Source organism: Nyctereutes procyonoides, unplaced genomic scaffold (genome assembly GCF_905146905.1).
Source record: "Nyctereutes procyonoides isolate TBG_1078 unplaced genomic scaffold, NYPRO_anot_genome, whole genome shotgun sequence".
NCBI classification, from domain to species: Eukaryota; Metazoa; Chordata; class Mammalia; order Carnivora; family Canidae; genus Nyctereutes; species Nyctereutes procyonoides.
Genome location: NW_026575047.1, coordinates 6,510,758 through 6,523,013, shown reverse-complemented (window position 1 = coordinate 6,523,013; position 12,256 = coordinate 6,510,758). Strand labels below are relative to the sequence as shown.

Below are 12,256 nucleotides of genomic sequence, written 5' to 3'. Positions count from 1 at the left end.
AATCCATCACCTATTTATTCAGATGTTCACTGACTATTTATTAAGCACCTACTGTATGCCAAACTCTCTCCTATAGTCTTGGAAATGAAGTTCCCTAATGGGAAGACAGTATTGTAAGCGGACTGAGGGCTCAGAGGTATGGTCCGAGGTCTACCTGGTTCTCTGAAGGAGGATTCTTTAGAACCCTGTAGAATTCTGTAGAGATGCAGAAATACCATTCTCTCTACAGAAATACCATTCTGTGTCTGCTGAATCTGAAACAGGGTAACATCACAAAGCTTTGGGGTCCCCGATCTGAGCCCCAGAGAGGTTTAATGGCTTGGCTTTAGAAAAGGTCATGCTCAGATTTGGACAGCTAAGGCTGGAGCACAGGCTGGGACCACAGACCGGGGGGGGGGGGTGTTTCGTTTTCGGCACTGCCGTTGCCACCAAGGGAATAACCGGGCCTTGTGGACAGAAGTCTGGGATCAGATCCGCTTGTTGTGCTCTCCTGACCCCTGGGCAGCATCCCTTCATGTCCACGTGTTTTGTGTCTGTGTGTCTGTGTTCACGATGCCCGTGTTTCAAAGCCATGCTTCCCTGCTCCTGGCTTCCAGAACTTGCCATGGCCCCAAGAGTAGAGGCATAACAGTCTTTCCCTCAGCCCCTCTGTCCACTTGCAAACTTCATACAGATAAAAGGGTTTGGCTGGAACGGGACTCTATGTTCTAACAATATGGGGAAACCTGATACCACCTGCCTTATGACAGTCAGTACTCGGTCTAAATGACCACAGTGGATTAAACCAAAGGTAGTGTATATGGCAGTGCTGTCTACACTGTAACAGAATAATTTCAAAATATGTGTACTGAGCACTAATGAAGTGCTTAAGTGCTTTCCCTGGATCATTTCACTTCATCACCACTGCCCAACGAGGTGGGCGCTGCCCATTTTACAGATGAGGACTCCGAGGCCAGGTGGCTCGCAGGAGGTCAGCCCACTAGCAGGCGACGGAGTCCAGAACACAAACCCCATAGTGTGGCCCCAAAACCCGCACTCCGAAATACTCTGCTGTGGTTAGGCCTGTTGTCATCTCACCCAGATCAAAGCCGCTCACTTTTGAGCCAACCTAACAGGCTGCCCTGTAATGATGGCATTCGTGGGAGGCCACGTCCTGAGCAGACTCTCAGGACCCCCAGACTGGCCCTGGACCTCACTGCCTGGTCCTCACACTACAGAAGGAACCTGCTGGCCACCTCCCTTCCACAGCATTACCTATGATTAAAGAAAGTGCCTCGTTCACCCAAACAGCCAGTCGATTGTGTGGGGCGAATATCACCACAAGTCAGCTGGTGACATATTATGTCCATTTCCCCCTTTTCCACAACAGGGAGCAAGGACACCATACTCTTCAGTGACCCCAGTCTTCCCATACAGAGGTCAAGATCCCCCCTGCTGAAGTTCATCGAGCAGCCCACTGAGAACAAAGCAAATTCCCAGGACGGTAAGTACACCTTGATTTCTCCGCCTCTGCCCGACCTGGGCCTGGCACAGAGGTGGGCTCGGCGGACGTCAGTTCTTCCCCTTCCTGCAGCTTCTCTGGCGCCGCGAGGTCATCCCTTGCATTTCCTCTTGTTGCCTACATGGTTTGTCTTTTTTGGGGGCTTCCAGCAGAAGAATGCAGGCCTCTGTCCTCAGCACAGTGGCACAGAGGTTGAGAGAAAGGGCTCCGGACTTGAACAGCTCAGGCTCATACTCTACCCCCACATCGTGTTGGCACTGAGAATTTGGACTAGTGACTTCTGTCTGTTGCCTCGCCTCTGTGCTGGTGAGATGATGGAGCCACCCTTGGGGAGATCTTGGCACATTGCCGGGCACAGGGTGTGTGGTGTAGGAATCAGTCGAAAGCAGAATAAAAGCTTCTCCTCTACCAGACACACCTTCTGGAGGCAGAGTGTCTTGAAGGGGATCACAGGCCCATTGAGGGTGCCGGAGAAGCCCACAAGGGCAAGTCGCAGCTGTCTTCCCAGGTGGCAATCTTGTTTCCCCAGCTAAACTATCTTTCCCATCTTTCTAAGTTTTCTTTTGTCATCTTTTGCTACCCTCAGTGTGATTGCCAGCTTCCGGCATGGCCCCAAATGATCCCCTCTTCCTGGTATTCATGCCCTTGTATATTTCTCTCCACGTTGTATCAGGATTCATCCATGTGACTAATAGGATACAGCATAAGTAATGGTACGTGACTTCGTAGGCCAGGTCATAAAACATATATAGGGTTTTCCTTGCTCTCTCTGTCTTGGGTCATTCTCTCCAAAGGAAGCTGGCTGTCACGTCTTGAGGATACCCAAGCAGTCCCACATGCCATTCATGTGGTCTGGAACTGGGCCTTCTAGCCACCAGCCATATGGTGGAAGCAGATTCCCCAGCCCCGGTCAAGCATTCAGATGACAACAGCCCTCATTAACATTTTAATGATAATTTCATGAGTGACCACTAGTGAGAACCACCCAGATAAACTTCTCCCAGGTTCCTGAGTCTCTACCTGCTAAGTTTGGAAGTCATTTGTGGCACAGCAATAGGTACCTAATATACCCAGCATGCAGGTGCCAAGGTTCTTTCCTTGATTTCTATATTTTTTCTCCATTTTCTCTTGCTCTGAGTCATGCCTGCAACCATCACCTCTATGAAAATATTCTCAAAATATTTCCCCCCTACTAGGTGCCATCTGCAGACTTTCAGCCTCTTATTTCCCAAAGTGCAAACTTTACCACCTAAATATTCTTTGGACTTCTCAAGTATGATGTCACCAACTCTCCACATTTCCTCCCTTTTTCGTCACTCCCTCAGCTACCCAGCTACATCTGGAGTCACCATTGACCACTGTCAACTTTCCTTCCCCATCCACATCTGGTCTGGGGCCACGCTTTCTTCAGAGTTTCTCACACCTCCATTCCTACCACCTCTGGCTTTGGCTTAACCCTCTTGCTTTCCTCAACAGGAATTCAGTCCCAATTTCCCTGTCTTCTAGACTCTCCCTACTTCATTCCCGTCTTCCCTCTGCTTCTGTACAATAAAGCTTCTGGAGAACTGCTCTCCAACATGTCTGTACCCTGCTTAGAAATCTCTAGTGGCCCCCAATTGTCTTCCTCTTAACATTGTAACCCTGCCACCTGGGCTGCCCTGTCTTTCTAACCTGATGATTATCTGACCTAAAAACTGTGCTTTTATCAAACTGTACTAACTAGTCGAATCCGTTGCTACCACTGTGTAACAAACCACCCCAACATGTAGAACTGGAAGCAGCTACCATGTACTATTTATCAGGAGTCTTTGGTTCAGGCGAGCAGTTCTGCTAATCTGAGCTGGGCTCGGCAAGGCTCACTCGTGTGCATCTGCACAGCTATGTTTTGAAGCTTGTCTCAATCACTCATAACAGTGCATAGAATGGTAAGAATAGGACAGGTCTAGGATTTCAACAGAGAGGATCCCCAAGCGTATGCAAGGAGAATTCTTAGAGAGAGAGAGCCCCTGACTCGGGTGGCTTTCACACTGGCCAGAAGGCAAGGCGGCTCTTTCCAGCCAGCAGCACGCGGCTGTTTGCAAGTCTGGCCTGTAACACACCATGGCCCACCGTGCAGTCTGGAGCGTGCCTTGGCCGATGGTCATCCCATGCCAGCACCCGGTGTCCGCGTGGAGATCTGAAGCCCTCTGTCTGCTCTGAGCTTGCAGAGCCCCTGGGTGGGCGCAGGCCTGCTAAACTGAAATGCAACATGAGCCGGGCTTGATTTTCACAAGGGTAGCATAAGTAATGGCCTGATTCAAAATGATAGCTTCCAGAGTTCCATCATTAGCTCTCATTGTTCCAGGCCTGTCCTTCACCAGTGCGGGTGGGAATAAGGAAGCATTTATGTAGCGGCTGTCAGCGTCTGGGATGGTCTCATCACCGCCGCATCTCTGATTAATTCCAAGTGAAAGAAGCTCCCACTTGGGAGGACAAAGCCCATCGGAGATCAGTTAACAAAAGAAGATGAATGTCCCCTTTGGGCCAATGTGGGAGGGTGACACATTTTTGGGAGACTTGTTAGTCAACAGTCTTCCTGCGAAGAGCTACTTTTTTCTTCATCTTTTTAGAGAAGAATATTTTTTTGTTCTGTACTATTTGTGTCATAAAGCATTTATATCAGTTGATTGCCTCCTCATTATTGATATGTGTTTGTTATTAATAAGTATTAATGACGCTAATTCTGTTTGCTAAAACAGCACAGGATAATTACAATGATTTTCTAATAATATTTCCCCAGGCGGAGCTAGCTCAACAATCCTTCTTTAATGGAAATGGCAACACTATGTGTCCATTCTCAAAGGAAAACCAGAACTCTCGCAGTTTAAGAGTTAACAGAATCACAGAGTTAAAGGAAGATTTTTGTTCCCCCAGCAAGTAGCAAAGGCCCTAGTTATACAGATCAACAGCTGTGGCATTTTCGGTAACTTTTCTTTGTCTCCTGAAAATGACTTGGGTGTACTTTTTAGATATCTTTCAGATAACGAAAGGGTGGAGAGGATTGATAAATCTTGCTGTTGACCCATAATCTAATCCTGGTTGGAGCCTGGCCCCTCTATCTTTATGGTCACAAGGCTCTGAAAATCCAGACTTCCTCAGAAAAAAAAAAAAAATTCCCCGATAGGACCAAACAATAGAATTATGGTGTTGTCCACCTCCTGCTTGCAGCTGTATTTTGACCTCTAAGGATGGCAGCAGTGTTGCTACCCTCCCTCCAACCCCCAAAAAAGGTTGAAAAGTTCTCCCTGGTAATCTCAGAGGTTTGCCATTTTAAAAAAGATTCATGCGTTTGGACATGAGCAGAATGTCATCTAAAGAAATGGCACAAGGCAAAGTACCAGCGACCAAAAGGCCCCGGTGTAATTTAGACCACCCTTCCTTCGGTGTAAATTAAGGTAGAGAAGATTAGCCTGACCCACAGTAAAAACAGCGCAAATGGTTTAGGGGTTAGGTTGTTACAGGTAAGGTTAATTAATTTTTCAGGGGCACCGGAATATACTATTAAGTGTCCTGGAAGAAGTAATTTCATAAGAGTAATTTCCAGAAGGAGTTTATTCATCTCACGTTGGTGAAAAATTTAACTGCAGAAAGGACCGTAATTTACCCATTCTTGCTCCTTGGTTGGAAACTTGCTCATTTTGACTCTGTGTTTCCCATCGCCCCTGTACAACCACCATAAAAGTTTTCTTCTGTTAGTATGAAAATTATGTTATTGCTTCCCTGAGCTGCCCCGGATGGAGCTAAATGTGTGAGTTAGAAGTCTTTTTTTTTTTTTTTCCCGAAATTGCCATTGTAAGAACTTCTTCGGATCACAAGCCAAATACAGCCTCGAACAACTACCATACGTTCAAGGGCTGCTTTCGTTTATGTACGTGTGGCATCTCCATATCTGATACGTTCGTTTGTTCACGCATTCATATATATGTCTGCAGGCCTGAGCATTTAATAAGCTATTTATTGAGTCCCCACTATATATAGAACATTGGCACAGCTTAAACACTGATGGGGAAAAAATAACAATAAATACAAAATAAAAACTGGCAAGGTACAGGTAAGGTCTTGTACTCCAGGTGATCTTTATAAGCCAAGTACACCCAAGTAACAACTAAAGGGGTGAAAGAGTAAAAAGGTACCACAGGGTTCCCCCGGAGGTCTAGATGCAGCTTTGTGGAGATTAGGGTGCTGTAGAGATGACATCTGCCCGGATTGAATCCCACGGGCTTTGGAGTGGAGGTGGAGATGGAGCCAGCCACCTGCCTGCATGATGGAGGCGACACCGCGCCATCATCCACGCAGCCAGAGGCCTAGGGGGCAGGGCTGGGGGGAGTGTGGGGCTACAAGGGCAGGAGTTGGGGTGTCAGTAGAAAGGTAGATGGAGGTTGAGTCATTCAAGGCCTAGAACGTCAGGCCAGGAGCTCAGACAGATTAGTGACTACAAAAATAGATTTGTGTGTAAAGCTCTTGATGCTTCTTACGCTATAATGTGCACCCAGATCGCCTGGAACCTCGTTAAAGTGCAGATTCTGGGGGCGCCTGGGTGGCTCAGCAGTTGAGCATCTGCCTTTGGTTCAGGGTGTGACCCCAGGATCCTGGGATCGAGTCCCGCATCGGGCTCCCTGCATGGAGCCTGCTTCTCCCTCTGCCTGTGTCTCTGCCTCTCTTTCTGTGTCTCTCATGAATAAATAAAATATTAAATAAAAAAATGCAGGCTCTGAACCAGGAGGTGTGGGGCAGGGCCTGAGATCCTACATGTCTAACAAGTTCCCAGGCTGCGGTGCCACCACTCTTTGTGGACCCCACTTGCAGTGGCAAAGTTTTAGGCGAGGTCCCTCCCCAGGCTGTTTGGATCAGAGCGGGGGCAGGGGGGAGGGGAGATGAGAAGCAAAGAAACCCATTAGGAAAGAACGTATTATTCTGGCTGAACTGATCTAGTTATTTTCTAAAAAAAAAAAAAAAAAAAAATCAAGGCTTGCGTCACTTGCACATTTGTATGTTCGTGGGTTTCACTGTAATACGAGCAAAGGCGTCAGTTTCAGGTACAGGAAAGTTCCCGAAGTCAGTGATCTCTCCTGGGACAGTAAGACGCTGCTGCCCATCACTATAGCAGGTAGGAGACAGGATACAGTAGACCTGGTCAAACTTCTGTCCCTGGGGCTTTGTCTGTGGACATCGAAAAGGCTAAAGAGAAAGAAAATGGCTTTTTTTGGAACGGGGGAGGCAAATTTGTACCAGAGGTGTGGGGCCCGGGGTGTGGGGACAGTGGTCAAGGTTGAGTTGCCCCTCCCGCCCCCTGTGATTCCAGTGTGCCAAGCATCGCACCCACCACTTCCGTCTCCCACCACCCCTTCCTGCGTCCCTTCATCTCAGGCCTAACGGTGCATCGAAGCTCACTAACATTTCATTTCTTCTGGAGTTCCTCAGAGTTTTTAACTCTGGGGTTCAGCACTTGTAAATGCTTGATTAGGTTAATAAAGCCTCACGACCACATGCAGTCACTTAATTAAATAAATCGATGCTCAAAACACACACTGTTCTTACTAACAGATACCTTTATGCACCATCTGCACGGTTAAAATGGAACACGCGTAGAATAATATTGTCACATGTAGAAATCCTAGGCTGCCTTTTAATTCAAACTTTTTAGATCTGAGCGACTTTTTAGGCTGTAAGTAATTAGCCTTACACACTTTTTGAATGCCGAGCCTTTCTAAATGATATAAATAATCCTCAAAAATTCATACAGATCCTACAACTAGTCACCACATTGCTGTCGCCCGCCAGGGTGTAGGTTTATGAACCATCAGGAGTGGTTTGCACTTGCTTTCTGAATGCTCACCTGTCCATTGGCTGAGGTGGTGTTAAATCAAATCCAGCTGAAATTTTGGGGAAATGCACCTCGTGACTTATATAGAGAGGTCTTAGAAATCCAGCCGTGACCGGGGAGGGTCTGCCTTGAGAAAGGAGAGGAAGAGGCAGGTGCAAGAAGCCATGAGTGTCTTAATTAGCCAAGGCGCCTCTAACAAGAGACTATCGGGAGCCTCGTGAACAGCAGATATTTATTTCCCGCAGTTCTAGAGGCTGGAAAGTCCAAGATCAGGGTGCTGCTGGCAGGTTCAGTGTCTGGTGAGGGTCCTCTCTACCGGACTTGCCGACAACCATGTGCTGTGTCCTCAGCGGCCGAGAGAGAGAGAGAGAGAGACAGACAGACAGACAGACAGAGAGAGACGGAGAGAACAAGAACTCTGGTTTCTCTTCCCCTTCTAAAGGGCAGTAATCCCATGATGGGGCCTTCACCCTCATGAGCACATTTAAACTGAATCACCTCCCAGAGGCCACACCTCCTAATACCATCACTTTCAGGATTGGGGTTTCCACGTTCAAATTTGGGTGGTGGAGAGGTTGCTTTCGGTTCATGGCCCAGAGGTCATAAGTACTACCCGGCGGTTGATGGGTAGGAAAAGAGAGAACAGTAATACAAGGTGTGAAGCCCAAATCGCCACGCACCCAGTCCTGGCATGGCAGGCCCCAGGACACCTACTGGGGGAGGCTGAAGGGGGAGGAGGTTTCCAGATCATCCAGGTCGGGGAATCCAGTTGGCAGCCAGAAACCAGGAGGTGCATCACCGGCAGAAAGGGGTCAGAGCCACAGACACAGATGTGGGAGCCGAATTGAGGTCATGAGATGGCCAGGGAGTGAGAGTGAATGAAGACAAGGGAAACGCATGGCACATAGCTGAGGGGGGCCCACTCTGAGGGGCCAGAGGGAGATCTGGAACCCAGGAGGCATCCAGAGTAGGCTAAATAATGGCGCCTAAAGATCTCAGGTCCTAATTCCTGGAACCTGTAAATGTGGCCTTTGATGGGTGAAAGCACATGCCAGCATGATTGATTTACTTTGAGACAGAGGATTATTCTGGATTAGCTGGAGAGATTATTCCGGATTAGCCAGCTGGGTCCTATATGGACTCCTATGTCTCCTTGTAAGAGGGAGGCAGACAGAGATTTGGCAGACACAGAAGAGAGAAGACAGTGTGACCACGCGGCAGGGATGGTTGGAGGGATGCTGTTGCAAGCCATGGAGCGCTGGCAGCCACTAGAAGCTGAAGAGGCAGGGAACACATCTTCCCCCTAGAGCCTCCAAGGTCGTGTGGCTTTGGTGCTGGCCCAGCGAAAGCCATTTTGGACCTCTGACCTCCAGAACCATAAGAGAATAAATGCGTGTTCTTTGAAGCTGCTGAATCCGTGGTGATTTGTTCCAGCAGCTACGGGAAATGACTACGGCATCCTTACCGAGCTGGGTTGAGGGAGAAACAGAAGGATACAGTGTTTGGGGAACAAAAGGGAGAGAAGCTCGAGAGGTGGATGTGGCCCTTAGAAACATGCTACAGAGGAGACAGGAGGGGACGGAGAGGAGCATTGGATGTGGTGACAGCGCTGGCTGGTAGGAAGGACGCAGGCCAGACGGAAGGATCTGAGCTGTGAATCCACGCCGGGCAATGGAAGCCGCGGATGGAGGCTCGTAGGTCTACAGCGTAGTGCGGAAAAGGGAAGCCGAGACCGTAACTGGTGATAAAATCTTGCGGGTTGCATATCTTACCTTTTTAAATTAATAATACAAGCACATGTTTATTTTTTTAAAGATTTTTATTTATTCATGAGAGACAGAGAGAGGCAGAGACGTAGGCAGAGCGAGAAGCAGGCTCCCTTCGGGGACCCCGACGCGGGACTCGATCCCAGGACCCCGGGGTCACGCCCTGGGCTAAAGGCAGACGCTCAACCACAGAGCCACCCAGGCATCCCACAAGCACATGTTTAAAATATAAGTGACACAGAGGGGCAAATGGGTGGCTCAACTGGCTACACATCCGACTCTTGATCTCAGCTCAGGTGTTAATCTCACGGTCTTGAGTTCAAGTTCTGCATTCAGCTCTGTGCTTAGCGTGGAGCCTACATAAATAAATAAATAAATAAATAAATAAATAAATAAATAAATACATAAACAAATACATAAATAAATAAAAATAAATGAATGAATGAGTGAAATGTAAATGACACAGAAAGATATAAAATTAAAGTCTTCGTCCATGCTTGTTTTCTGTCCTGACCCTCAGCTTGCCCCCTAGACACAACTTACAAGTTTTAGTGTACACCACCAAAAAAATTTTTACAACTCTGCGAATATAAACAGAATCTGAGGGGCACTCAGATTCTCTCTAGGTTTCTGCTACAAAAAAAGCAATGTCCGGGATCCCTGGGTGGTGCAGCGGTTTAGCGCCTGCCTTTGGCCCAGGGCGCGATCCTGGAGACCCGGGATCGAATCCCACGTCAGGCTCCCGGTGCATGGAGCCTGCTTCTCCCTCTGCCTATGTCTCTGCCTCTCTCTCTCTCTCTGACTATCATAAATAAATAAAAATTAAAAAAAAAAAAGCTATGTCCTGGGGCACCTGGGTGGCGCTGTCAGTTAAGCATCCAACTCTTGGTTTTGCCTCAGGTTGTGATCTCGTGGGTGGTGAGATTGAGCCCTGAGTTGGGCTCCGCACTCAGTGGGGAGTCTGCTTGAAGATTCTCTCCCTCTGCTCCTACCTCCCCCCCCCAAATGAATAAATAAATCTTCAAAAACAAAAATAAAACCACAATGCCATATTGAGCATCTAGGTACGTATATCTTGAAATATTTGGGCCAACATCCACAGGCAGATTCCTAATCATGAAAATGCTGATTCAAAGGGTAAACGTCGTCAGGATTGTGACAGAGACTGCCTACATGCCCTGTCCCAGCGTTTTGCTCATTTGTATTCTCCTCTGTAATGTATGATCGTACCTGTTTCCCCACATCCTCAGCAACACTGAGCTTTAGCAAACCTTTTAATTTTTCCAGTCCGGTAGATGAAAAATTGCATCTCTTTGCAATTTCGGTATCTTTAGGTAGCTCGATGTCGTCGTTTCTCATGTTTGCCCTCCATTTGTATTTCCTTGCGGACTGCTTGTTTTCGTTCGGTGCTTAAATATTTGTTGAACACTGTGGTGCATTCAAATGAACCAACTCCGCAGACAGTAACATAGATCAGTCTCATACACCTAGAGCAACACAGACGCGACCCAGGATATACAGTACGGTCCTCGTGCACCGACTCCAAGGACCGTGCAAAACTCATCTTTTGGTGTCTCGTGCAGGCCAGTGGTCACTCTTGGCAGTAGAGCAGCTGGGAAGGAACCTAGGGGAGGAGACTGGGAAGTGGCTGTAGGGAGTTGGTGATATTTCGCCCCTTGTCCTGGTTGCTGGTTCCATGGGTGTGTCCCCAGTGTGCAAATTCAGTGAGGGGTAGACTTAACGATGGGCACACTTTTATGTATGTTATCCAAATAGGAAAGTGAGGAACTCTTTATCAACATTCTTGAATGCTTAGAATATGCCAAGCACTATGAACAAGTCAGGTGAGCCCCCCTACCCCCCCCCCATTGCTTACATTCTGGAATAAGATAAACATGTAAAATGCTGAGCACCGAGCCTGGCACAGAAAAGCACCTAAACTGCGTCAGCTGGCATGATTCACTTTAGGGAGGGGGGCCCCTAGGTGCCTGCAGAGACTGCAGGATAGCACAGACTGCATGGAAGGACACACAGACATGAGAGAACCGTAGGAAATGAGGCTGCGGGCAGAGATCTACGTGAAAGGAATGAAAATGGATCCTGGAAGCAGCGAGGCTCCGGGGAAAGGTCCCAGGCAGGCAGATGATGGTCAGAACGGGTCAGCGATTTCTCGCCATCCTGAGCTCTCCCTCAGCTTCCCCGAGTCCCAGCTGCCAGCCTGAAAGCATCCCCGTGTATCCGAGGCCTGCCAGGTCCCATTGAGGGTACCCGGAAGTGTTCCCCAGACTCCTTCCCCTGAAATCAGCCCCGTGAGACTCTTCCGTGCATCTCACCCGTTTGGCCTGAGGACTAAGAAAACCTTGACCTCTGCAAACCTCAGAGCCTGGCATTGAATGCACACGACCAGGTGCTGGGAGGTGGCAGCCAAAGTGTGGCTCAGGCCTGCAGAGCCACCGCTGCTTAGGTCTGGAAGGGACATCGGAGAGTCCTGCCCCTCGTTTTGTGTCTGAGGAAAGGAGGCCAGACAAGTTCTCCTGATCACAGGGTAGTGAGGAGGAGGATGGGGCTACACACCAAGTTCTCAGGACCCCGTTCCCTCCCATCCCCTGCCAGTCTAGTCGGGCTCGGAAATTTTTTCTTATTTTTTTTAAACATTTTATTTATTTATTTGAGAGAGAGAGAGAGAAAGAGAGAGATCATGAGCAGGGTGGAAAGGCGGAGGGGGAAGCAGACTCCCTGCTGAGTGAGGAGTCCAGTGCAGGACTCGATCCCAGGACCCTGGGTCCGTGACCTGAGCCAAAGCCAGAGGCTTAACCAACTGAGCCACCCAGGCACCCTGAAAATTTCTGATATTTAGAGAAAAGGTTTGGGCAGAACAATTTCATTAGGAGGGGTGGGGAGCTTAGCATTTCTTTTGCATATAGCACTTACTGAAACTGAAGAGAGGCACCTGGGGGGCCCAGTGGTTGAGCATCTGGCTTCGGCTCAGGGCATGATCCTGGGGTCCTGAGATCGAGTCCCACATCAGGCTCCTTGCAGGGAGCCTCCTTCTCCCTCTGCCTGTGTCTCTACCCCTCTCTCTGTGTCTCATGAGTAAATACACAAATAAAATCTTTTTAAAAGAAT

The 12,256-nt window shown here is 48.4% G+C and overlaps 1 protein-coding gene across 3 annotated transcripts in view; it reads left to right on the top strand.

Annotated features, from left to right (window-relative positions):
• Positions 1–12,256, top strand: part of CCDC149 (coiled-coil domain containing 149) — a 103,772-nt gene that overhangs the window by 88,624 nt on the left and 2,892 nt on the right. For all 3 annotated transcript variants that reach the window (XM_055326679.1, XM_055326677.1, XM_055326680.1), the window contains one exon: positions 1,370–1,483. In XM_055326679.1, the coding sequence (XP_055182654.1) occupies positions 1,370–1,483 (114 nt within the window). The remainder of the gene's footprint in view (positions 1–1,369; positions 1,484–12,256) is intronic.